The sequence below is a fragment of the Mixophyes fleayi genome, chromosome 5 (assembly GCF_038048845.1).
Source record: "Mixophyes fleayi isolate aMixFle1 chromosome 5, aMixFle1.hap1, whole genome shotgun sequence".
NCBI classification, from domain to species: Eukaryota; Metazoa; Chordata; class Amphibia; order Anura; family Limnodynastidae; genus Mixophyes; species Mixophyes fleayi.
This window is the reverse complement of record NC_134406.1, coordinates 21,091,142-21,116,007: the sequence shown is the minus strand read 5'-3', so window position 1 is coordinate 21,116,007 and position 24,866 is coordinate 21,091,142. Positions and strand designations below refer to the sequence as shown.

Here is a 24,866-nt window from a genome sequence, read left to right as displayed (position 1 = left end):
TTCTGGGGCTAAAATCACATAATTTGGCTCTTTTTTTATCCCTACATTATTATTAACCTCAATAACATTAATGTCCAATCATTTCCAGTCAATTTCTGTCAAGTGACAAGAACACTGCTACCCCTCCTGTTTCTGTGTGAGCAATGGCACTGAACAAATGGCACTGGAGACTGGAGAGTGACAAGAACACTGCTACCCCTGTTTCTGTGTGAGCAATGGCACTGGAGACTGGAGAGTGACAAGAACACTGCTACCTCTCCTGTTTCTGTGTGAGCAATGGCGCTGGATCTCCTGGGAAGGAAGACACTTATGGAATCCAAAACCAGCGAGATCCAACAACTCAACAATGACGTTTTGCCTCGATTCAGATCCGAGAACGCGTGAAAGAAACGAGCCAGCTCGGATCCCCTAAGTTCGGATGGGCTCAGTTTTCAGAAAACCGAGCCTGAGCATCTCTAGTTTAAGTAATGAAAATCCATCCTTATACTGATTTTAATTTTCATTTATTCTGTGTTTGTTTAGAAGATGCAAACTTATATCTGTGTTTCACCATCGTTGTTATGTATGAAAGGGGAATCAGGAATTTCAGAGAGGGCGCCTTTGCCAAAATTTCATTCAGGTGCAAAATTTGCACTGGACCACAACGACCAATCAGCATTCAGCTTTTATTTGTATACAGCAAGTTAGACAATGCGAGCAAGAACCTTATTTGCTGCCATTGTTTGCCCCTAAATGCGATTTTAGTAACTGTGCCCTAAAATGTTTAACCCCATATGTATAAAATTAAACAATATACGTAGACAGCAAGAAAATATTTTGCATCTCAGAATTGGTAGTATTCCAACATTACAATATTTCCTTTATAATTAGTACTCGTGAAATTGTAAGTGTCTACCAGTTTGTAATACATTGCAATGTACTTTATCTGCAAAGTTAAATTAGAACCAAAGCAATATCTAGTCAGTAGCCACGTCCTATGTACATGGAGCTCTATGGTGAAGGAGGGAACATGTTTCTGCAGGTCTGGCTGCCTGGACAGGAATGTGTGGAACAGAAGAAAAAATAGTTATAGCTAGAGGGGAAGTCTTAATCCCCCCAGCTTGCTGGTTTTACCTCTCACCCCTCCCTCTCACTGTCATGTAAAAGAATGATGATGAGTTTGAGAGACAGTTCTTTAAAAGGTGTTCTTGAGAGGCAGCAAGTTCAAAGTATGACTCTCTATGCTATGGCTCCTGGCTCTTTAGAGGCTGGCAGGGCATGCGGGGATTTGTAGTTCCACAACCGCTGAAGAGCCACAAGTCGCTCTGGTGCAGTTTCAAGTTGAAACTTGGCTAGCCGTACATGTCGGCAGACTTTGCAGGGCATGCTGGTCCTTGCAGTTACACAAAAGCTAGTAAGCCGCAGATTTTCTACTTCCAGTGTACAGCCATACATCAAACTATGCTAATTGCATTCTGTCTGCCTTTGGCTAGGTAGGGCATGCTGGAATTTGTAGTTCCCCAGTGACTGGATTGCTGTGCCGTAAAACCTCTTCTATGCATTTCTACTTCTAGTTATCATCCATCATCATAAGGGCTAAACCCCTTTAGATTCCAAACAGGTCTGTATAAATGAGCGCTGACTTTTGTTATACAGTATTTTATTTATATTGTGTGCTGCAGCCCCTATAACAGACTGGTTAACACTCCTGGAAAATATGACACGGCTGCTTAGATGGAGCTGGGGGGTTGGGGCAGTGAGACTGCAACCTGTATCTGTAAGATACACTCTACAAACACATGTTTCATATCAATTGTGAAGGAGAAGCAGAGGGGACAGCTCATGGAGCTGCAAGACAAAAAAAAAAAGTTAAAATGGAAAAATATTTGTTTAACTCATGCCTGCCCCCACCCAGTGCAAGACTCTGTCCAGGACTGAAGGGGTTAAACAATCTAACACATCATCAAAGTGGAAAACTGTATCTCAGCTGCCAAACTCAAGCTCACTTTCTCCAACCCCCATTATTGTGGCTGGAACAGCAAAATCTTCAATGTGGCAATAAAAAAAAAAGAGTAATAAAAGAAAAGAAAGCAGATTTTTTTTATTTATTTAGAATTAAATCTGTTTCTCATTGCACTGATCATATCTTCCACTATATATATATATATATATATATATATATATATATATATATATATATATTATACCTTAATGACTGAAATGTATCTCTGTCCCTGTCACCAAAAATGCAGCATATAAAACACACTTTGTTATTTTTGTATCCAACTATCTGCTGAATCAGTTAGATTGAGGCGGCCTGGGGCTCTCCAGCTGTTGTAGAACTACAAGATCCAGCATGTCCTGCCATTAACAGATGGCTAGCCACAGCTTGCCTACATTTACATCAGATGTGGAGAATACAATAGTCATTGGGCATACAGGTAAAGGCTAGACTGGGCACCTGCCATGATGATGGAGCAGTGTCTGGTCAGGTCCATCAGCTCTAGGTCCATCTACCTGGACGCCACAAGAAGACACATCACCATCTCCTCATTGGTGGTGTAGATCCACCCTGCAACTATAGAGCAAGGGGGAAAAAAAGATCTTTTTAAACACCACTGTCCACGTCCTCAAAAAGAATGGAACTAATTTAACAACAGTGCTCTCGTCACCACCTCTCTTTTGTTGCCAACAGTGGTGGGGAAGGCTGGAGGTGAAAGCAACACATGACCTGCAGGCAAGCTACACTAACTTCCCATTGGTGTGGAGGGGCTTGATGACACTCTGCAGAGGGAACCTCCTGCCGTATAAATGGGGAGGAACGTGCATTATTACTTTAGCATCAAGGCAGCAGGTTTCTGCTAAGTTTGGAGTTATTGAATTACAACTGCATGTCAGCAACCCAATAGGACCTAACCAGTCACCGGCTCTTAACACAAGGAGTCTGCATGTCTAGTCAGTAGTCATGCTCAGCTTTGTGGATATACGGACTCTGCTGCTGCTTGCAGTAACTTTATACTTAGCAACATGTCAAAGTAAGTGCTTCAGCTTTTATTCTTCCTGCGGGGGCTCTGTGCATGGGGTTGGGTATGGACATTATCAAAGCTTGCTGCATTCTGGATACATTCTCACCAGCCCTGTTAGTTCTTAAGTTGTAAATGGAAACAGTGAGCAGATGTTTTCTGTATACAGATAACATGGCAAAGGGCCAAGACTTTGTTTCAGATTAACTCTTTTTCATGTGCTGTATTAGAGCTATGCATTTAAATCAGCAATAATGTTTCATATTTAATAATATTTAATGTTGTGGCTTCAAGTTATTCTTGTAAAGTTTAGGGATGTAGAAAACAAAAGTTTTTGGTACTTGACACATCTGGAAGTCAAGGGCGTTGTACGCTATTGTCTGCCGCTAGGTCCGCACGCCGTGCGCCATCTTGTGGCAACAACCGGTTACTGCAGAGGACCTCGATGATTTTTGTTTTTTTAACTGCTAGATCAGAAGCTTTAGCAAGCCAGATGCGTTTATTATTTAGGGCATTATTGCAAATGATATATTAAACAAAAATCTGCATTTTCGAATATAAAGGTATTCCAGGACTCCTGCATGAATTAGCATGTTTGTCACTCTGTAGTACCAGTTACACGCATTCCACTCCAGTGGAAATTGTGTTAACACAACATTAACGTCATTGTTGTATACACAAAAACTAGACATTACATCACATAAGAAACTCTCATGGGTAAATTCTTTAGTGCGTTGTCTAAGAAAAACAGCAAATCCGAGAACAAAGCATTTCACTTGCTATGTATTGTTACATTGTTACAGATAGCACTTAAAATTGCAACTTTGAAGAATTATTTCTGAATTGAAGTCTTATGGACACTCATGAATATCCCCATGCAAAGGATTCATGTTTATATTTTGGGAACAAAACCAATAGGTCAAAAGTTGGCAACCTATAAAACCTTGCCAGTCTTTGCTGGAACTTGTAGTTCCACAACTGCTGGAGAACCACGCGTGCCTGCACTAGGGAGTGAATGGGTTAATGAATATGCCTTCTGACTTTTCCCAAAGCTGCCTCTAGACAACTCCAAGCACGGACTAGTTCCCTAAGGAATGTCGTTTAGGTCTGGGAAATGGAGTTTTGCTCCCCCTGGTGGCTATTTTTTGTAATATCACAAACTCCTGCGCAATATCTCAGACTATTGTATAATTTGATTATAACAGGACTACAATACATATTTTCTCAAATACAGAAAGATTCAGAATTTCGATTTAATTACAAATCTAAAAAAGCTTTTTTAATGCCATTTATGGTACAAGAAGCAGATATATGTTCTAGCTCATTGTACTTCAAAGATCATTTTAAAGTTACAGAGTTTCTGTAAGAAAAACTTTCTTCTCCTTTTAATCACAAATAAGACAACCACAACTTTTATCACTGACTGTAACTCAACAGTTGTTTTCAGGTGATCAGTATATTGGATGATTCTCCCCATCACTATAATTACCTGAAGTTAAAGCCACCTGCCTATCTTGACATTCTAGTAAAAAAAAAATCCTTATGATATATCTTACAGTATTTTTACTATTTGGTAGTTTTTAGTGTCATTTTGCTACTAGTGTAAATATAAACTTCAGTCATTACACCCACACTAATAGTTATTATGCTAATTGTCATATTTATTAGCCATAAGAAATTCTAGGCCAGTGTTTGCTATTTGCTGTTTGTTTTTAATATGCAATTAGTAAATAGTAGTGGGACACAACTGTAGATACCATGGCATGATTTGATTTTAATAAATGCATTAGCATTTAAAGCATATTTTTATATTTATTTATGTTACTTATTTATTATTTTTATTTATATTGATTCCTTTTTTTCTCCCTTTTCTCCATTGTTGCATCCCCCCTCAACAGATGAGGTCAGTACATTTCACTTTTTTTCCCAGTCTATTTCTTACACTTGTTTGTTTGCTTATATTATACTAATGGGAAGACTATTTTAAGCTTCAATAGAGGGTAGACTATGGATGACCCACAGACTGGGTTGCCTAAGCCCACCCAGACTTCCTGAGTGGGCTGGCTTAGCAGTGGGCTCCATTCATATAGGGGGCAACATGGCACAGTTTTAAAAATCTGTTGGAGAATCTGGAACTGAGATTAAAAAAAAACCCCCACCTCAAATGGATTTATACCATTGGACTGTACACAGATTCCGCAAGATGAACTCAGGTGTGGATACAAAATTGCAACTTGATGGAAATACTTTTACCCCCGAAGCTCACTTTGAATTTCTCCTCTATTTTTATTGTTTCCAGATTCTTCATTTTTTTGGATATATTGAAACAATATGTTGGATAGACTGTCTGTTTCCTCTTCTTAGTTGCTATGGGAATCAGTGATATGGAATAGTCATAAAATGTAATATAAAAACATCTGTTGGCACAGTACAAAAATGTATTATTCTGATTTATTGTGTTATTTATTCATTCATTTTTTTTATTTATTTTTTTATTTTATCGTTTCCTACTCTCTAGGTTCGAAGGGTAAGCATCTTGTATTCTTACAAAGCATTGTGCATGCTTGTAGCTATCTGCTGTGTGTGCTAGCTAGTTTGTGTTGTATTTGAGAACATGGGGATGTTGCAAGGGCTTTGCATGCAGGTAAAGCTACAAGTTTAAGGTCTGAGGTTGGAGGAATGTTAGCACCTTAGGCAACAGGTGTGTGTGTTACCAAATAGCTCTCAGATAAACCATGGGCCCTGAGGTCTTATCAGTATTGGCAGAAGTTCAGATGACTTTACTTAGACTTCCACTAATAATAACAGAAATGATATTGAATCCTATTTCAATGCATCAACTGATTTTGAATAGACTGCAGTTGTGTGTTATCTCACTTTTCACTATATGAAATATATACAGTTTTGCCCAATGTCGCTGTCCCCTTAGCATCCAAAACTTAGAGTACTGTCCTAAAAATGGCCTTTAGAATTGTCGATCAGACCAGTTTTTTAAATTAGCAATAATAGCTCCTAACTTGATTACTGCATTATTCTAAGCTGCTATTTTGGTGCAGTTTGCTGTCCTTAGCCAGCTTTGGGTTGATATGTGCAATGTTAGGGTCTTGAAATGATTATATTAAGAGTACTTATTTGATGTTACTTTATAGTGAATAAATATCAGTCTAGTCTGATAAAATTGTTAAATTGTTGAGTTTGGGCTTTGTAGATGAAGCATGGTATAGCCCAGTGCTGCTGGTGTAGACTGCTGTAATAATTCTGCTTAACGATCTGTGTGCGTCTACTAAGTATGTCCATATTCACAGGGCCCCAGAGGAGACAGAGGCCTAGAGGGAGATGAGGTAAGAAGTCCTACTACTCTCATATTACACTAGTAATCTGAGTACTCGGCCAGAGGAAGTGATTGTGCTGCCATAAATGCAAGTTTTAGGAACAAATATTAAATATGCACTATTTTATTTTTATTTTTTTTTAAACAAAAAAATTAAAAACTTAATGAAAACAAAAGGTACTTATGTGAGAGTCATTGGTTCACCCATTTTATATTGAAATAAAATAGTCCAGCATGTTTGATATATTTTGTAATTTTGTAGCTAAAACAATCTTTTATGTCAGTTTAGTGATTGTTAAGTCAAATAGGCTCATTCCCCAAGAATTGTACATATTTATGGTGGCCAATCACTTTTCATGGGTTAAGGGGAGGGTGGTTTATTTTGTAATGGGCAATGAGTATATTTGGAACATACAGTACATACAGTATAGAGGCATCCAATGATTTTACCTTACACAACAATACAGATCCTCCATAATCTCCATTCATTGTTCTTTAACATGAGTGATCTGGAAATGACAGAGTGAAAACCTAAATTTATTAGATAAAAATATCAATTATGCTCAACATTAAATTGTGTTGGTATTCTTATCAGATCTTTAATGTATAGATCTCTCTGCTGAAGGGAAGCTGAGATCAGAATGTTTAAGGACTCATGGTGTTTAATATGGGAGCAATATTGCAGAATATTGAATATATTTACCACGTTGTACAAGGATAAAAACAAAAGCGTGCCCAGAAATCGTAGATCAGTGCACTATAATTTAGTGTGTGATTAGTAGGATCTGGCCACATGATTATACGTGTCTGTGTCGTTTAGGGCCTACCTGGCAGAGATGGACAAGATGGACTCCCCGGCTTACCTGGGCCACCCGGCCCTCCTGGACCCCCTGGACTTGGCGGAGTAAGACTTATATATACATTTTCACAAATTAATGTAGCTTCGTATTAATGCATTAATTGGGATAGTATAATTTCTCATTATTTGTCCTTATTGAGAAGCCCCAAATCACTATATATATATATTGTATTTAAAATTCATTAACCTCCAATTTCAACTTCATTTGAATTGGTTGGTTGATTGATTGATTGATTGGTTAGTTAGATAGTTAGTTAGTTAGTAAGTTAGATAGTTAGTTAGTTAGTTAGTTAGTAAGTTAGATAGTTAGTTAGTTAGTAAGTTAGATAGTTAGTTAGTTTGTTAGATAGATAGTTAGTTAGTTAGTTAGTTAGTTAGTTAGTTAGTTAGTTAGTTAGTTACTTAGATTTCATGCCTGTTTAGAAAGGGAAGTTAACTCAAGGCCAGGGTACTATTATAAAAAGTTAAACTGAGGCAGGACGTTTTTGGGGACAGCAACATCAAGAAAAATCAGTTCAAAATGCAATTTGTTCGTGATAGAATTTAGTGATTTTTACTTTTCTGATAGATCTAATAATGCTCCAAGAAGACACTCACATACCAGTGTTTTTATGTATTTAGCCATTTTATTGAGTTAGAGAATAATGTAATAATATACTAAAATGTATAAAAATGTTACTCCCCAATGTTTGACGCTCTATAAATGGATCATTTATGTATCTTTTCAGAATTTTGCTGCTCAGTATGATCCATCCAAATCTGCCGATCCCGGCTCACCGGTGAGTAGATCCCTAGTCTGTGAAATAAATGTCTATAGAAGGGACGGGCTCTTAATGACTAGCTTTATGTAACTGTCACCTTCACATGTGGAAGGGACCATTGTGCAAGTTGAACTATCGATTTGCTGGGGGGGGGACTATTGACGTCACTGAGGCATGAGGCACTCTTTGCTTGATGCCTCCATGATGCTTCCATGATGAATTGATAGGACATATTCTCCTTGGTTCAGCCTGTAACATAGTCCAGCTGAGACGATCCTGATGAAGGGGCTGAGGGGTAGTCAACACATTAAGTTCACTCTATAGTTTAAATAATAAAAAAAAAAAACATTGTATTTTTTAGGGTATAATGGGACCAAGAGGACCTTCAGGAGCACCCGGAGCACCTGTAAGTATTGTACACTGGACCGGACTAAAATTTCCTAAGCTTTACCATACCTTAACTTTTCTTTCTATGAGGGGTGATGTAGCTCTAGTATAAGAGGTGATGTAGCTCTGGTATAAGAGGTGATGTAGCTCTAGTATAAGAGGTGATGTAGCTCTGGTATAAGAGGTGATGTAGCTCTAGTATAATAGGTGATGTAGCTCTGGTATAAGAGGAGATGTAGCTCTTGGATAAGAGGTGATGTAGCTCTAGGATAAGCGGCGATGTAGCTCTGGTTTAAGAGGTGATGTAGCTCTGGTATAAGAGGTGATGTAGCGCTGGTATAAGAGGTGATGTAATTCTGGTATAAGGGTTGATGTAGCTCTGGGATATAGGGTGATTTAGTTCTGGTAGAAGAGGTGATGTAGCTCTGGGATAAGAGGTGATGTAATTCTTGGATAAGAGGTGATGTAGCTCAGGGATATGGGGTGATTTAGCTCTGGGATATGGGGTGATGTAGCTCTGGTATAAGAGGTGATGTAGCTCTGGGATAAGGGGCGATGTAGCTGTGGGATATGAGGTGATGTAGCTCTGGGATAAGAGGTGATGTAGCTCTAGTATAAGAGGTGATGTAGCTCTGGGATAAGGGGCGATGTAGCTGTGGGATATGAGGTGATGTAGCTCTAGAATATGAGGTGATGTATCTCTGGGATAAGAGGTGATTTAGCTCTAGGATATGGGGTGATGTAGCTCTGGGATAAAAGTTGATGTAGGTTTTGGATATGGGGTGATGTAGCACTTGGATATAGGGTGATGTAGCTCTGTGATATGGGGTGATGTAGCTCTGTGATATGGGGTGATGTAGCTCTGGGATATGAGGTTATGTAGTCCTGGGATAAGAGGTGATGTAGCTCTGGGATATAGGGTGATATAGCTCTGGTTTAAGAGGTGATGTAGCTCTTGGATAAGGGGCGATGTAGCTGTGGGATATGAGGTGATGTAGCTCTAGAATATGAGGTGATGTATCTCTGGGATAAGAGGTGATTTAGCTCTAGGATATGGGGTGATGTAGCTCTGGGATATGAGGTGATGTAGCTCTGGGATAAGAGGTGATGTAGCTCTAGTATAAGAGGTGATGTAGCTCTGGGATAAGGGGCGATGTAGCTGTGGGATATGAGGTGATGTAGCTCTAGAATATGAGGTGATGTATCTCTGGGATAAGAGGTGATTTAGCTCTAGGATATGGGGTGATGTAGCTCTGGGATAAAAGTTGATGTAGGTTTTGGATATGGGGTGATGTAGCACTTGGATATAGGGTGATGTAGCTCTGTGATATGGGGTGATGTAGCTCTGTGATATGGGGTGATGTAGCTCTGGGATATGAGGTTATGTAGTCCTGGGATAAGAGGTGATGTAGCTCTGGGATATAGGGTGATATAGCTCTGGTGTAAGAGATGATGTAGCTCTGGGATAAGAGAGGATTTAGGTCTGGTAAATGGGGTAATGTAGCTCTGGTATAAGAGGTGATATAGCTCTGGTATAAGAGGTGATATAGCTGCTGGATATGGGGTGATGTAACACTTGGATATATGGTGATATAGGGTGATGTAGCTCTGAGATATGGGGTGATATAGCTCTACGATAAGGAGCGATGTAGCTCTCGGATATGGGGTTATGTAGCTCTGATATCAGAGGTGATGTAGCTCTGGATATAGGGTGATGTAGTTCTAGTGTAAGAGGTGATGTAGCTCTGGGATATAGGGTGATATTGCTCTGGGATAAGAGGTGATGTAGCTCTGGTATAAGAGGTAATGTAGCTCTGGGATAAGAGATGATTTAGGTCTGGTAAATGGGGTGATGTAGCTCTGGTATAAGAGGTGATGGAGCAGTGGTATAAGAGGTGATGTAGCTCTTGGATATGGGGTGATGTAGCTCTGAGATAAGAGTTGATTTAGTTCTGGTATAAGAGGTGATGTAGCTCTGGGATATGGGGTGATGTAGCTCTGTGATATGGGGAGATGTAGCTGTGGAATAAGAGGTGATGTAGCTCTGGTATAAGAGGTTATGTAGCTCTGGGATATGGGGTGATGTAGCTGTGGGATATGGGGTGATGTAGTTCTGGGATATGTGGTGATGTAGCTGTGGGATAAGAGGTGATGTAGCTCTGGGATATGGGGTGATGTAGCTCGGGGATATGGGGTGATGTAGCTCTGATATCAGAGGTGATGTAGTTCTGGATATAGGGTGATGTAGTTCTGGTGTAAGAGGTGATGTAGCTCTGGGATATAGGGTGATATTGCTCTGGTATATGGGTTGATGTAGCTCTGGGATATGGGGTGATGTAGCTCTGGAATATAAGGTGATATTGCTCTGGTATATGGGCTGATGTAGCTCTGGGATATGGGGTGATGTAGCTCTGGGATAAAAGGTGATGTAGCTCTTGGATATGGGGTGATTTAGTTCTGGAATAAGAGGTGATGTAGCTCTGGGATATGGGGTGATTTAGTTATGGTATAAGAGGTTATGTTGCTCTGGGATATGGGGTGATTTAGTTATGGTATAAGAGGTTATGTAGCTCTGGTATAAGGGTTTATGTAGCTCTGGGATATAGGGTGATTTAGTTCTGGTAGAAGAGGTGATGTAGCTCTGGGATATGGGGTGATTTAGTTATGGTATAAGAGGTTATGTTGCTCTGGGATATTGGGTGATTTAGTTATGGTATAAGAGGTTATGTAGCTCTGATATAAGGTTTGATGTAGCTCTGGGATATGGGGTGATTTAGTTCTGGTATAAGAGGTGATGTAGCTCTGGGATATGGGATGATTTAGTTCTGGTATAAGAGGTGATGTAGCTCTGGGATATGGGGTGATTTAGTTCTGTATAAGAGGTTATGTAGCTCTGGTATAAGGGTTAATTTAGCTCTGGAATATAGGGTGATTTAGTTCTGGTAGAAGAGGTGATGTAGCTCTGGGATATGGGGTGATGTAGCTCTGGGATAAGAGTTGATTTAGTTCTGGTATAAGAGGTGATGTGGCATTGGTAATAAGGAGGGGTAGCACTGGGATATGAGGTGAGCTAGCTTTGGAATAAATGGTGATGTAGCTCCAAGATAAGGGGTGCTCTGGGAGTTCTGATACAGCACTTTCATTAGGGATAATGCAGTACTGGAATAATGGGTGTTGTAAATCTGGAATAAGGTTGATGTAGCTCTAGAATAAGTATGATGGAGCTGTGGAATAAGGGGTAATGTAGCTCTGGGATAAGAGGTGATGTAGCTCTGGGATAAGAGTTGATTTAGTTCTGGTATCAGAGGTTATGTAGTTCATAAGTGTGATGGAGCACCAGCATAAGGGGTGATGCAGTCTAAATGCTGGGGGTATAGTAGAGGTTTTTTTTATATTTTGTTATGTACAATTGATGTTGTCATCTTTTAATTTCCCTTGTAGGGTTCCCAAGGATTTCAAGGACTTCCCGGAGAGCCTGGTGAACCCGGTCAAACTGTAAGATCCCAATAATAATCCAATAATTTCTACAAATTAAAGAAGAACATTGTCCTGAATTTTATAACTTAATTTTCTTAGGGTCCCCTTGGATCCAGAGGCCCCGCTGGACCCCAAGGAAAACAAGGTGAAGATGTAAGTACCATGAACATAGACATTTAATAAAAAAATCTACCAGGGACTTGCGGTTCACATGATAAATTATGTCTAAGGATGATGCCTTTAGTAATGTCATTGCTTAAAACATTTGTTAATGGTCTATAATTAAGACACTTTCCAGATTAAAGTAAACTCAAAGGTTCTTGGTTAAAAGTTTCCAACTACCCTGCTATATCTAGCTAAGAATGGATTCCAGTTTCTTCGTTATTCTTCACTTCCAGTGAGGATAAGAACTATTTGTTTAAAAAACATTACATACTATTATATTATTATGCAATCCTAAAGGAACTCTAAATTGAAAATACATATGTTTATATGAAAAAAAACTACAAATAACATCCACATATATAATATGACACATTTCAAAAACTTTTCTGAACTGTATATAAGTGTATGCTCTTCTGTGATAGCATTGTTCCTATACATAGCATAGAGCCATTTGGAGATCAATTGATTGCCCTTATTAAGCTAATAAGAGAATTTAGATATATCTTTCATTCAGTTGTGTCATAATAATTTCATCAGGTGTTTACTCTCATCTACTGGTGACTAACATCAACTTGTTTTTGTTTATTTATCTTTTTAGGGCCACCCTGGCAAAGCTGGAAGACCTGGCGAGAGAGGCACAGTTGGCTCTCAGGTAGGATGACATGATTATTATTTAACGTGTGCTTTGTATGGGATTATAAGCAGTGTAGGCAGCCATGTTACACAATGCATTTCTTGGTGCTCCTGTTTCTTTAAACAGAGCCGTATTATCCAAGGCTCCCATCAAAGGCCCAGTGGGCACGGAGGGTCCCGGATTATTCTTACACATTTTTTATGTGTTCGGAAAGGGGCCCCAAACCAGTAGCTTGTCTAGGGCCCCAAATCTACATCATTTAGTCTCACAACTTCTTATTTCCATGGTGCCTTCACTCTACATTAATAGGTCAACGTAGAGAGTAGAGTTTGTTCATCAGCCAGAAGTGCAAAAACTTGTGGTGTAGTTACCCATAGCAACCAATTAGATAACTGATGTAATTTGTCTGCTAAGCTTTAGACAGATCAAAGCTACGGTATTTGCTGATTGGTTGCTCTTTGTAACTGCACCAATGTTAGAAAATAGCCCCAGTGTGTGTGGCATGTATCCTGAAAACTGGTGCGTTTCAGGTGTACACATCACTCCTTAATGTCACTGGTTCCTTGTGAATTGTGAATTCTCATAACTCTAGGTGGCGCCACCTACAAAATGGCGGCCTCCCTTGGTCGTAGATTACAGGTTTGATTTATACACAGATTGATATGTAGCAACCTTCTAATATACTGCATACGGTAATCACCGGGAGCTTTGACATGTTTAGTGTAATCACTTTAATACAACTAGTACAATTAATACAATTTAAGGTGTCTCTTTGCTTAAATGTATTGTTTTAACTTATTACAGAGAGTACGGTTCTTTAGAAGTTAGATCCCCGGTCACTGAATTATATCAGTATGCTTATCACTGGATTAGCAGATTCATGTTCAAACAAGGGATGGAAAAAGGAGGGATCAATGATCCTATATTATGTATTTAGGTGTAGGCAACAATCACCCAAAACAATATGTGGCTCCTGATTATTTTGCTGATTTGCAGATACTGTAGCTAATAATTCATACCCTCTTTTCCTTTTTTAGGGTGCTCGCGGTTTCCCCGGAACTCCTGGACTCCCCGGATTCAAAGGCATTAGAGTGAGTTTCATTCTACATATTGGTGTAATCCGTGCATGCCATGAAATTGCTGTAAAGGGACGGGAAATGGGTTTATACAAATAATCCAACATTTGGGCTAATTTACCTACTCAAAAACACGGGTAGGCAGCACATATTTGGTATGTGTAATTGCGCTATTTTATTTTACCGTACAGTGCATATATCATGCACACCCCCATCTGGCGGTTTCATTGTCTATGTTGCTTACTTTTGGCGCTATTATTGGCCCGTCGGCATCCAGATGAATGTGAAAGCAATTTTTTATGAACAAAATGTTTGCTAGTAGTCTAATAGGAAAGGTGATAATCTGTTATCTTTTATTTTAGGGACACTCTGGAGATAACGGACAGAAGGGAGCTCCCGGTACCAGTGGTGTCAAGGTAACCATTAGCTAAATATGCTTTTTATATCCTATACCCTATCCTGAAGCACATAGACCCCCACATACACTAACATCAGAAGTCTGTGATGATGACTTTACTGCTCTTTGTGCTTCTATGTTCAATCTCTTGTCATAAAGGTTAAATTACACCCTAATCCTAACAGACAGATTTTATATATATATATATATATATATATATATATATATATATATATAAAACATATAGTTATATTCCCATATAGAAAACAAGGACGCAAAATCAAATGACATGTCAACTTTCAAACGTGTAGATTCCATTAAATCTGTTGATCTAATTAACTAGGTGTAGAAATGTATAAGGAACATCAGGGCCAGTGCCTGCGTTCTGAGCGCCGTAGGCGGTGCCCTGAAGCACCCACCCCCATTAGCGCCAATCTGTACCATAAATTACAAACATGTGCTGAGCATGTAGTGTAGGGGAGAACACGGTAACAATACAGACACATTCAGGGACTCATGTTCAATTGAAAGCAAGTTGCGTTCTTGGCGTATAATACGCTTCTTCACATCCGAGTATACGCACAGACCACTCATTTCGGACTTTGTGCCAAGAAGTAAAAAAAAGTCTATAATACATCAAGAACGCAATTTACGTTCAACTTAACATGAGCCCCTCAATGTTTTAGGCGCCCCCTACATATTAGCGCCCCTGCTTGTTAGATTCAATTCTTACCATTTGTTTTTTTATTCTCTTGGATTTATATATAACATTTATTGAGGAAGATTATTGAAAATGCAAAAAAAGAATCTTATAGTCCAATAGAACAAACGTGATATTTGTGGCGTCGCAGCGCCCCCGAGTCCAGTGAACCAATATCTCACCTAGAAATGATGCACCAGGTCAGCAGCTACTGGAGAATGTTGCCAACAATACCCTGGTACTTAATTGCCTGGTGCTTTTCCCATCACGCCACACAGTTACCTGCAAGTGATGTCATTTCCTGTGGTGCTTTGAACACACCAAAGCAAACCACATTATATGACGGCGTTTTCATCATTAGCCTATTGCTTGCATTATATTAGCCTGTACTAATGGCATTTATTTATTCAATTATTTATTAATTTATTTATGTAATTTAATTACATTTGTTGTTTCTTACAGGGAGAAAATGGTGCTAACGGCGAGAACGGTTCTTCAGGACAAGCTGTAAGTATTCATTTGTTAATTAGTATTTAGTGGTTGGCTGAAATTTATTTGGTTTGTTTCTTTCATTTATAATAATAAATACGACCTTGTGGCTGCAGGGCTATGCCAATGATAGTCATACTTGCCTACTTTATCGACCTCCCCTCCAGGAGATCCCGGGGGGAAGGTCCAAAGAGCAAGTGCGGGGGAGTGTGACATTACAATTCACATCACCGTGGCCCCGTCCGTCTCTGTACAATAACTACAAGGCCTGGTGATGCGAGTTGCCTCGTCGAGGCCCCGTCCCGCCATCCTTAATAGAAAAGGAGGCAGGAACCAAGAGGGTTGGTTTCCCTCTGGAGAACCCCGGGAGAGTACACAAGTACGACAAAAGTTCATGATTATTTGGCTTTCCACATATGACATAAAGCTTTTCCTTGGATGCAATTGTTTCCAAAGAACGAAGAACAGCTTAGACGTGGCCATATCCCAGGCTAATGAAAAACCAAAAAAGAACTGCCCTCATTATATACAGTATTGGCTGAAAATCACTAAAGGAAGCCAGAATGATAAAACAAATGTATTTTTTAAAAGTTGCAGTAAGGCATTTGCAAGCCAATAAATTAGGGTCATCTGAAAGTGGACAATGGAATAACTCTACTGGAAACAGTAGATGTGAATAATAAGAAGGCTTAGATTTCCAATGGGTATTTACTTAGGTTGTTACTTATACCATCAGTCCAACCGCAGAGTAGTCTAGCGGTATTAGTAAATAAGTTGGAGTGATGCTAAAAATGAGTTATTTAGTTATGGCGCTGATGTTAACGGTGAAGTTGGTGAACCAGAACGCCTCGTCCCCATTGGGTGAAGTTGGTGAACCAGAACGCCTCGTCCCCATTGGGTGAAGTTGGTGAACCAGAACGCCTCGTCCCCATTGGTTAATGTCTGCTCAATCTCCAGTCACTATCCAATAGGGCAAAGTATTAATTAGTAGTGAACCTGGCACATTGGTCTGATCTATACATACAGTCGTTTCATTTTTAGTATTTTCCAAATCATATAAACTTGTTATGAAGCCAAGTAACTAATTGAGTTTTAAAATACTTAATGTTTCTTTTCATTATTTCAAAGGGTGCTCGTGGTATGCCCGGTGAAAGAGGTCGTATCGGATCCTCCGGCCCAGCTGTAAGTGGATCACAAAACCTCTACTAATGGCTGAGATCATTTATATATTATACAACGGCACGGGATGTAATGTTATTATTAGTAACTATAGTTATTTCTAAAAATGTATTATTTATGTCTGACCTTAGCAAGGCATGAGTCGGAGAATTTGTGCTAGTATTTTAATGTATAACTACCTTCCTGATTGCATTACTAGATTGTCTGTAATGTCACCAACAAATAATACATTTTTATACCTGTACTGAACATTATATGGATATTACCATAGACCTGTGACCATATAAGTTCAGAGGGTGACACTGTTTTTGTTCAGGTGATGGAACACCAATGGAACTTTTCAATGAGTAATCAAAAGGCATCTCACCAATTGTAGCATTGTTAATAAGTATAACCATTACAATTAAGGGTACTCAATGATACTCAGTACTGTTACCATTTTTTAAATTCTTTAATTTAAGAGTGAGTACCGGTACCTTTTTTCATAGAAAGAAAAGTACTGATTAAGTGTATATTATAGTTCTGTTAATACACAGGAAAAATGCTAAAGTAGGTGTTAATGCCAGATATAAAAACCCCATCATACATCGGATCACTATGGACATTCATATATAAAGTCTAAAGAATTGATAACGTAGTTTGGCATTATTTGTTTCAGACTTACAGATAGGATGAATCTACAGTCATTATTGTCACAGAAGAGTAAAATATACTTTTCATTGTAATAGGGTGCCCGCGGAAGTGATGGTAGCTCCGGCCCAGTCGGTCCAGCTGTAAGTACACACTTATCATACTTTATAAAGGTTACATGTAGAATTTTATATAAATGATATATTGTATTTTATATAAATTATATAATATTACATTTTATTAGGATTGGAATGAACTTTAATGCTGAAAATTATATGGATTAGAGGAATGGAATTTAATATATCATTTTAGTTTCTGGGTGAAGTTCTTGATTGAAACTGTTGAAGACAAAACATATTTTACCGATGTTTAATCTGTTTGTTTGCGGTATTTCAGGGCCCCATCGGCTCTGGCGGTGCTCCCGGACTTTCCGGTGCTCCTGGTGCTAAGGTAAGTCGGTCAATTCAGTCTACATTGAAGTAACATAACGTGGTTACCAATAGCGTTACTGTTTAGTTACAATGATACGTATTTTTTCCCCTAAAATGGACAACTTTTTTTTATAAACATGTTACCATTTCAAACCACAGTTTTTTTTATAAAACAGATATAGAGTTATTGCAAGCATGACGTGGTTTACAGATCAAAATACATCATTTCAATTTAAAAAAGTCCCTATGACGTCTTAAAATTAATGATCGGATCAACTTAGTTCCATTATGTTTGTATTTTTTCAATGCTAAATCCATTTAGCATTTACAGTGAAACCGACGGTACTTAAAAATATGATGTAATGTGTAGAAATATACTGTAATTTAAAGCAACCAACACACTTTAAAATGGCAAATACTATTCTCTTTAGTCTTATCCTAAATCTTTTTGATTGTTGTTTTTATATTACCAATCTGACATATTGAGACGCGGGCATGTATTTATACAATGGCGTAGTGATTTACTTTTTGTAACCACTTAAGTCCTCCAGGGACTTAAGGAATACAGGGACTTAAGGAATACAGCCAATCAGTTCGCTAGGGGCTGGTGACATCACTGAGGCTTGGTGATGTCACTAGTTCCTAGTGAATTGATAGGCTGCCTTCACATGACTCTTATGTTCGGCCCACATGATTGGTTACTGATACAAACCCTGTTTATTTTACCACTCAATCACAGTTTGTATTTTTTAACCAACAAGGGTGAAGTAGGACCTGCTGGAAACAATGGTCCCCTCGGTGCTGCTGGAGGTAGAGGTGAGCCTGGACCCCCTGGTTCTCTTGGACCCGTCGGACCCGCTGTAAGTAGCAAAGGGATTTTAAAAATTAAGCTTAGATATTATATTATATATATGGGGGTTTTTTCTTGTTTTTTTTAACAACTTTATTTATAAATGTTTTTAATGTTTCTAGGGCAACCCTGGTGCCAATGGTGTCAATGGAGCTAAAGGTGCAGCTGTAAGTATTGATTTAACCAGATTCTATTAACGCTTTCCTTTTATTTGTATGAAAAATGTGTTTATTAAAGAATTATTAAACCCATTTCACATAAAACTCTACATCTAGTAATAAGTCACTAATTTGCAAACATAAAACGCCCAAACACAGTTCACTGTGTGGAGCACTAAGTGCGGAGCACTGTGTGGAGCGCTGCCTGCACACCTGCAGCCGGTATTCTCCATAATAAATTTTGAAGGGGTGGAGCATCTAGGCTTCTTTGTCCCATCTACTCATTTGTGTTTCCTGCCCTTCAGTTACTCCCAGTAAAAAGTCAAAATTAACTTCATGAGTCAGTCGTTGGGTGGGGCTACAGGATCAATATGAGCTGTTGGGAGGAGAGTGGGGAGGAACTGCAGGAGCAATGAACTGTCTCCCGTCAGTGGTCCAATACACAGGGTAAATGATTTCACGCTGACATGTATTTATTCAAATATACATGCCATTAATACTGTGTTCTTGTGTTATTTCAGGGTCTTCCTGGTGTAGGTGGTGCTCCTGGTCTGCCCGGAGGTCGTGGTATCCCTGGACCTCCAGGGCCTGCTGGTCCATCTGGTGGTAGAGGACTTGCTGTAAGTCACACCATTGTAGCAAATTATTCAGTTTAAAGTATCAGCAATTTGACGAGTAAAGCGTGAACTCTACTTCTCTTAAAGTAGCCAAACTAACGAGAAAACTTTTATCACAGGGAGACCCTGGTGTTGCTGGTGGAAAAGGAGATACTGGAGCAAAGGGTGAGCCTGTAAGTATCATCGGTTGTCTCAAGTGTTCTCCATTCGGCTGCTTGTCCCATTGCTCATCAGAGTTTATTTTCCCGTCCAGGGTAGCGTTGGTCCCCAAGGTACTGCTGGTCCTTCAGGAGAGGAAGGAAAGAGAGGTCCCAATGGAGAAGCTGGATCTTCCGGCCCCACTGGAAGTGCTGGAATTAGAGTACGTGTGCTACAAATATGTTATTTTTCCTTAACATTGCATTTCTTTATTATTACCGGCTGATTGTGGTATTAAGGAACATTACAGAAAGACTACAAATAAAATATACGTGGAAATAATCAAAACTAACGCATAATGCGTTTTCATTTGTTAGTTGTATTCATACACATGTATATATTTATATATATATAGTTACACACCAACATACTTAAACATATACACTCTTATGCACATGTAAACCTACATATATACTAAACTACCTCCAGCATTGTGTCCATTTTCTTGCATTCGGTCCAACTGGATGTGGGATTACAGTAAACTATGGATGTGGTGTGTTCAAGAAAAACACAGCCTATCACAAACATGGCTCATCACAAACACGCCACATCAAACACGGCTTGTCACCAACACACCAAATCATGTTGCCCCAGTACCTAAGGGACATAGATGTCCTTTATAGAGGAAATATTTGTGAAAGTTGTATTATTTATAAACGTATTGTCATCAAAAGCTATTGATGATTGAAACTTTAAAAATGCCAAAGAATAGATTGTGATTTATATTAGTAGAGGTGTCCGAAGTTATGGTTTAGCAAAAGCTTATGATCTATGAAATGTTGTTCTCCTTGGGTAATTTGTGTTTTGGATATTCTAGGGTGTTCCCGGAACTCGCGGTCTGCCTGGACCTGATGGTAGAGCTGGTGGAATTGTAAGTTAGTTCAATAGAATGTTATCTTCTCTTCACTACCGACCGCTACTGCTCAAACACATCTCTTAATCCGTATCTTTATTTTCACAAGGGTCAAGCTGGTAGCCGTGGTGCTTCTGGTCCTTCTGGAGCAAGAGGTCCCAATGGAGATGCTGGTCGCCCTGGAGAGGCTGGACTTCTTGGTGCAAGAGTAAGTTAGACTTTTTATAAAGTAATCTTCAATCTTCAACTTCATCAGTATTAACATTGTATGGAAATTTACCTTGCACAATATATTAGCGTATTTGATGCATTTTTCATTCTTTATCAAGAGATAATTAATCAAAGTGGCTGAATTTATATTTTCAGATTTTGTAAACTTTAATTATTTGCTGATGAAATAACCATTATTTTAATATTTAATGTTTAAAAGTATGTATCTGTCAAATACGCAAGTAATCATTTGGTAAACAAATATTATTTTTTTTTAGGGTCTTCCTGGTTTCTCTGGAAGCACTGGTCCTAACGGTAAAGAAGGCCCTGCTGTAAGTTTCTTTTATAGTACTTTTTTCAACTTTTTTTGTTTTTAAAACACCAAGCATTGATCAGGTTTTGGCAATAGGCGGATAGTCTAATGACTAGGCTTCCTACTGGCGGGCTTACTAGTTTTTGCATATGTCAAGATGTCCCATTGCATAGTGAGCAGTTCTTATTGTACAATAAAGAGGGGTCCATAATTTACCACTGTACAAATACACACACACATGGATTACCTGGCTACTTTTTGCACAATTAGTGTTAGTGTTCAAAGCAAGACTAAGCCCATTGGGCCAGAGCTTTTACAAGCAGCAGAAGTTGAGATGCAGCTCTTCCACCAGGAAGGAGGAATGATAGGTCTGTGGCTAGTTGCTAGGGTTTAGCTTATGTCGCCAAGGTTTGCGACTCTGGCATATTTGTGTCACCTACCGCCAGTCCAAACCTTAAAAAACAAATAACGCCAATATCAGTGTAAGCTTTATTTCCAAACCTGGATGTAAACAACAGTAAAGATAGTTGAGATTAGGACTGCATTACTTAATAAATATCCTCTGAAAATTATCACCAATTATATCATTAAACTTTTCCTTTGCAATGGTGAATTAACCAGTTTGTTTTATTTTCAAGGGTCCCCAAGGTACCGAGGGTCGCGCCGGCCCTGCTGGTCCAGCTGGAGCTAGAGGCGAACCCGGTAGCATTGGATTCCCTGGACCCAAGGGACCAAACGTAAGTGCTGTCTACAATCCTTTTCCCCCACCTTTAGCAAATATGAAAGTCAATCTTTGCAGTTTACCCCCATATTAAGCTCTAGTCAAACCTGACAACCTAAAGCACAGATTCAGAATATGAATTATCCCTATTGATCCTATTGCTCTGTCCATTTTTTAGGGTGAACCTGGAAAGAACGGAGAGAAAGGAAACCAAGGTTCTGCAGGAAACAGAGTAAGTGCAATGTATATTCATGTGGAATAGATACAGTTGGAAGGTTGGAAACTTGCAGGCAAAGATAACTAGGTACATAGAGGCCTGTATACGTACAGATGGGGTAGACTTTAGTACATACTCCATTACAATCTATTTTATCAGAAAAGGTGTGATAACTGACAATACTTGTTGCTATTTGATGAGCTAGGTGAGCAAAGTACTTCCATAAAGTCTGCTCCACCTGTATAAGAATATTATTTATAGGAGCTCTTAGATATATTATTGTGGCTTGTACATTTTATGTGGATATTGCACCCCTGGTATAGATTATAAGGGTATAAAAGTCATAAAGTGGTTCTTATGTGTTCTTATAATGGAACTTTTTTATTATAATGGAAGAGAACTCCAGTAAGTTCATTGACTCTTCTCTGCCTTAAAATCATTGTATAATTTTTGATTGTTGTTTTCAGGGAGCTCCTGGTCCAGATGGAAACAACGGTGCTCAAGGTCCCCTAGGTCTTGGTGTAAGTAGAGACTTTCAATAATTTTATTAGTTGTTGTTAGCATGTAACAATCCCCTACGCATTGTGTTTGTGTGTCCCGGACCATCAAATATTCATTAGAATGAAGATTATAAATTCACCTAGCAATAATGCAAAACTTCTTTCCACGTAATAGCCTAAACGCTAATATATATTCCTTGCATCTGATCCACAGGGTGCTCAAGGAGAGAAAGGAGAACAAGGTCAAACTGGTGCCCCAGGCTTCCAGGTAAGATTCACACTACTGTCTTCTACACCGAAATACAACACAAACAAGCGGAGGAACATTGTACACCTAAAACTAAACTAATTTCTATACCGCGCTAACTATTTATCAATGTAGACACTGCACTTTTCCCAAAATTTCTCCTAAACATACACTTTCCATTGACTCGATTTTAATAGTGAGGACTATTTTTAAGAAGACCATTGTAACTTCCATGCTGAGATTACTATAAATGTCAAAGGGGCATGGGTGTTCTTTGGGTGATAATCTCTTGAATAGTTTTAATAAATAACAGCATTCAAATATTAGTGTCACTATCACATATGCCACAGTGCTTCTATAAATATATTATACTGTGTATTTAATCCATAATAGCAATGCAATTGTCTAATAATGTCATCTTCTGTTTTATTAGGGTCTTCCCGGACCCGGAGGTCCCCCAGGAGAAGTTGGCAAACCCGGTGAAAGAGTAAGTAAACCAGTTAAATGGTAGTAGTAATTAGCTGGTAGATATCACAAAAAGACAGATGGTTATAGATCAGTAGAACAGTGTTTGGCACCTGGCCTCCAAAGAGTCTTATATGACCATTGTCACCAAAGTAATTTCTCACCTTCAGCCTTCTTATTAGTGTTCCCAATGTCACCAAATGAAATCAGTGCAGTCACTCAGTCTACGTAGAAGATTAGTAAATGATTGGATGGTGATGTTTCTCACCAGCTTGACTGGGCTGCTATTGGTTAACCTACTGCTTTGGGTTGTGTGAGCGCTTTAGGCGGGTGCTGTAGTCATCAAAATTGGAACCAATGCTATACAATGAAGGTAACATAAGGCTTCTTGTAGAACCAAGTAGGGCTCCCAAAATTCTGAAGTGAAAAAACAGGGCAACTATGTGACCTGGGGTGCTCAGGCCATAAAACCAACCCCAAACATCGTCCTAGGTCCAAATAAGGTCAGACACTTAGATAGGAACCTAACTTGTCCTGTTAATTTGGGTTAATCAACCGTTTAAATGATGGGAAAATTTATATTGTAAGTAAAACATTTGGGGTGGGAAAAAGAGATTTGTCAGAACACCTGGCAGCCCTAAATAATGGCCACATATGAGGCCCCTGAATAACATTATGTTATCTAGCATTGTCGTAGAACCAGACCTATTCTGTCTGTCTGAACTGAGGTTCCAGTAGCCTCCTTGAAATGCAACATTTTAAAAAGCTAATATTTCTTCTTGTTTTTATCTAGGGTGCCCCTGGTGACTTTGGCCCCGGAGGTGCTGCTGGCATTAGAGTAAGTATCACTTTAAATTGAGTTATTCAATGATTGTACTTGATCACACAACCACAAGATGTAGTTGTCCTCTTTGGTAGACCTTCATTGTTCTTATTGTATTTAATTCTTTTAAATTAGACACACCTTAAGATCTATACGGAGGACTAGCCTAGTTCTTGGTTGGCACGTTCTACCCGTTTGACATGTAAAGGACTGTGACAGCTATGGTGCTAATGCCACTAAACGATCTGCTTTTTAGGGTGAACGTGGTGCTCCTGGTGAGAGTGGTGGAGCTGGTCCTCAAGGAGCTCTTGGACCACGTGGCCCAACTGGTGCCCCCGGACCTGATGGAAACAAGGTACTTTTACGGTTTACATGTAATCGTATCAGATCCAGAATATGTAGACCACTGAAATACTGTTACTTTTTGGGGGCACAGTCATTCAGCACAGTTCATCCATTAGTAGTAATAATACTCACAGTACAGTATGTAATAATACTCGTTAATGATCACATACCATGACAAATATAGTCAAATAATAAATATTATATATATATATATATATATATATATATATATATAATTCTCTTAAGTGAACAAAGGATAATATTTATGGACAACCACGTTGCTCTGTGATTATTGGATAATAACATGGATACAAATATGATAGTATTTATTTATGCAGCACCAGCAAATTACATAGCGCTTTACAATTGGGGACAAACACAGCGATAAAACAATACTAGGTAATACAGACAGGAGGTAAGAGGGCCCTGCTCCCAGCTTGCAATCTACGGGATCATGTGACAATAGTCACTGACGGTTATGAGACTACTCATTGCTATTCATTTAATAATACACATTGTTGAGCCATATTATATTATACATTGTTCGTTATTATATTATTCATTGATTATCATTAATGGTTGTTTATAAAGCACCAATATAGTACGCAGCAGTGTACAGTAAGGCAATCATCACAAACAAATTCATCCAATGACATGAAATAGAAGGTAGAAACGGCCCTAACCTCCTATGGGCTTATGGTCTAAGAGGCGTGGGAATACTTGTACATATGGTAGGGGAATAACATTTAGAGCTGCCGCGGGAATTGTGAATGACTGCTGTAAGAACTGCTGTAAGTGCTGCCCCCCTTCACTGGAACGACCTCCCTCGCT

At 38.9% G+C, this 24,866-nt stretch overlaps 1 protein-coding gene across 1 annotated transcript in view; it reads left to right on the top strand.

Moving 5' to 3' along the window:
- Positions 1-2,806: 2,806 nt before the first annotated feature.
- COL1A2 (collagen type I alpha 2 chain) overlaps positions 2,807-24,866 on the top strand; it is a 35,646-nt gene continuing 13,586 nt past the window's right edge. Inside the window, exons 1-29 of the mRNA XM_075211795.1 lie at positions 2,807-3,014; positions 6,291-6,343; positions 7,154-7,237; positions 7,921-7,971; positions 8,315-8,359; positions 11,782-11,835; positions 11,917-11,970; positions 12,581-12,634; positions 13,654-13,707; positions 14,055-14,108; positions 15,252-15,296; positions 16,407-16,460; positions 17,186-17,230; positions 17,484-17,537; positions 18,280-18,378; positions 18,491-18,535; positions 19,048-19,146; positions 19,263-19,316; positions 19,397-19,504; positions 20,159-20,212; positions 20,304-20,402; positions 20,683-20,736; positions 21,356-21,454; positions 21,617-21,670; positions 22,123-22,176; positions 22,370-22,423; positions 22,836-22,889; positions 23,661-23,705; positions 23,947-24,045. Of these exons, the coding sequence (XP_075067896.1) occupies positions 2,945-3,014; positions 6,291-6,343; positions 7,154-7,237; positions 7,921-7,971; positions 8,315-8,359; positions 11,782-11,835; positions 11,917-11,970; positions 12,581-12,634; positions 13,654-13,707; positions 14,055-14,108; positions 15,252-15,296; positions 16,407-16,460; positions 17,186-17,230; positions 17,484-17,537; positions 18,280-18,378; positions 18,491-18,535; positions 19,048-19,146; positions 19,263-19,316; positions 19,397-19,504; positions 20,159-20,212; positions 20,304-20,402; positions 20,683-20,736; positions 21,356-21,454; positions 21,617-21,670; positions 22,123-22,176; positions 22,370-22,423; positions 22,836-22,889; positions 23,661-23,705; positions 23,947-24,045 (1,842 nt within the window). The 5' untranslated portion in view covers positions 2,807-2,944. The remainder of the gene's footprint in view (positions 3,015-6,290; positions 6,344-7,153; positions 7,238-7,920; positions 7,972-8,314; positions 8,360-11,781; positions 11,836-11,916; positions 11,971-12,580; positions 12,635-13,653; positions 13,708-14,054; positions 14,109-15,251; positions 15,297-16,406; positions 16,461-17,185; positions 17,231-17,483; positions 17,538-18,279; positions 18,379-18,490; positions 18,536-19,047; positions 19,147-19,262; positions 19,317-19,396; positions 19,505-20,158; positions 20,213-20,303; positions 20,403-20,682; positions 20,737-21,355; positions 21,455-21,616; positions 21,671-22,122; positions 22,177-22,369; positions 22,424-22,835; positions 22,890-23,660; positions 23,706-23,946; positions 24,046-24,866) is intronic.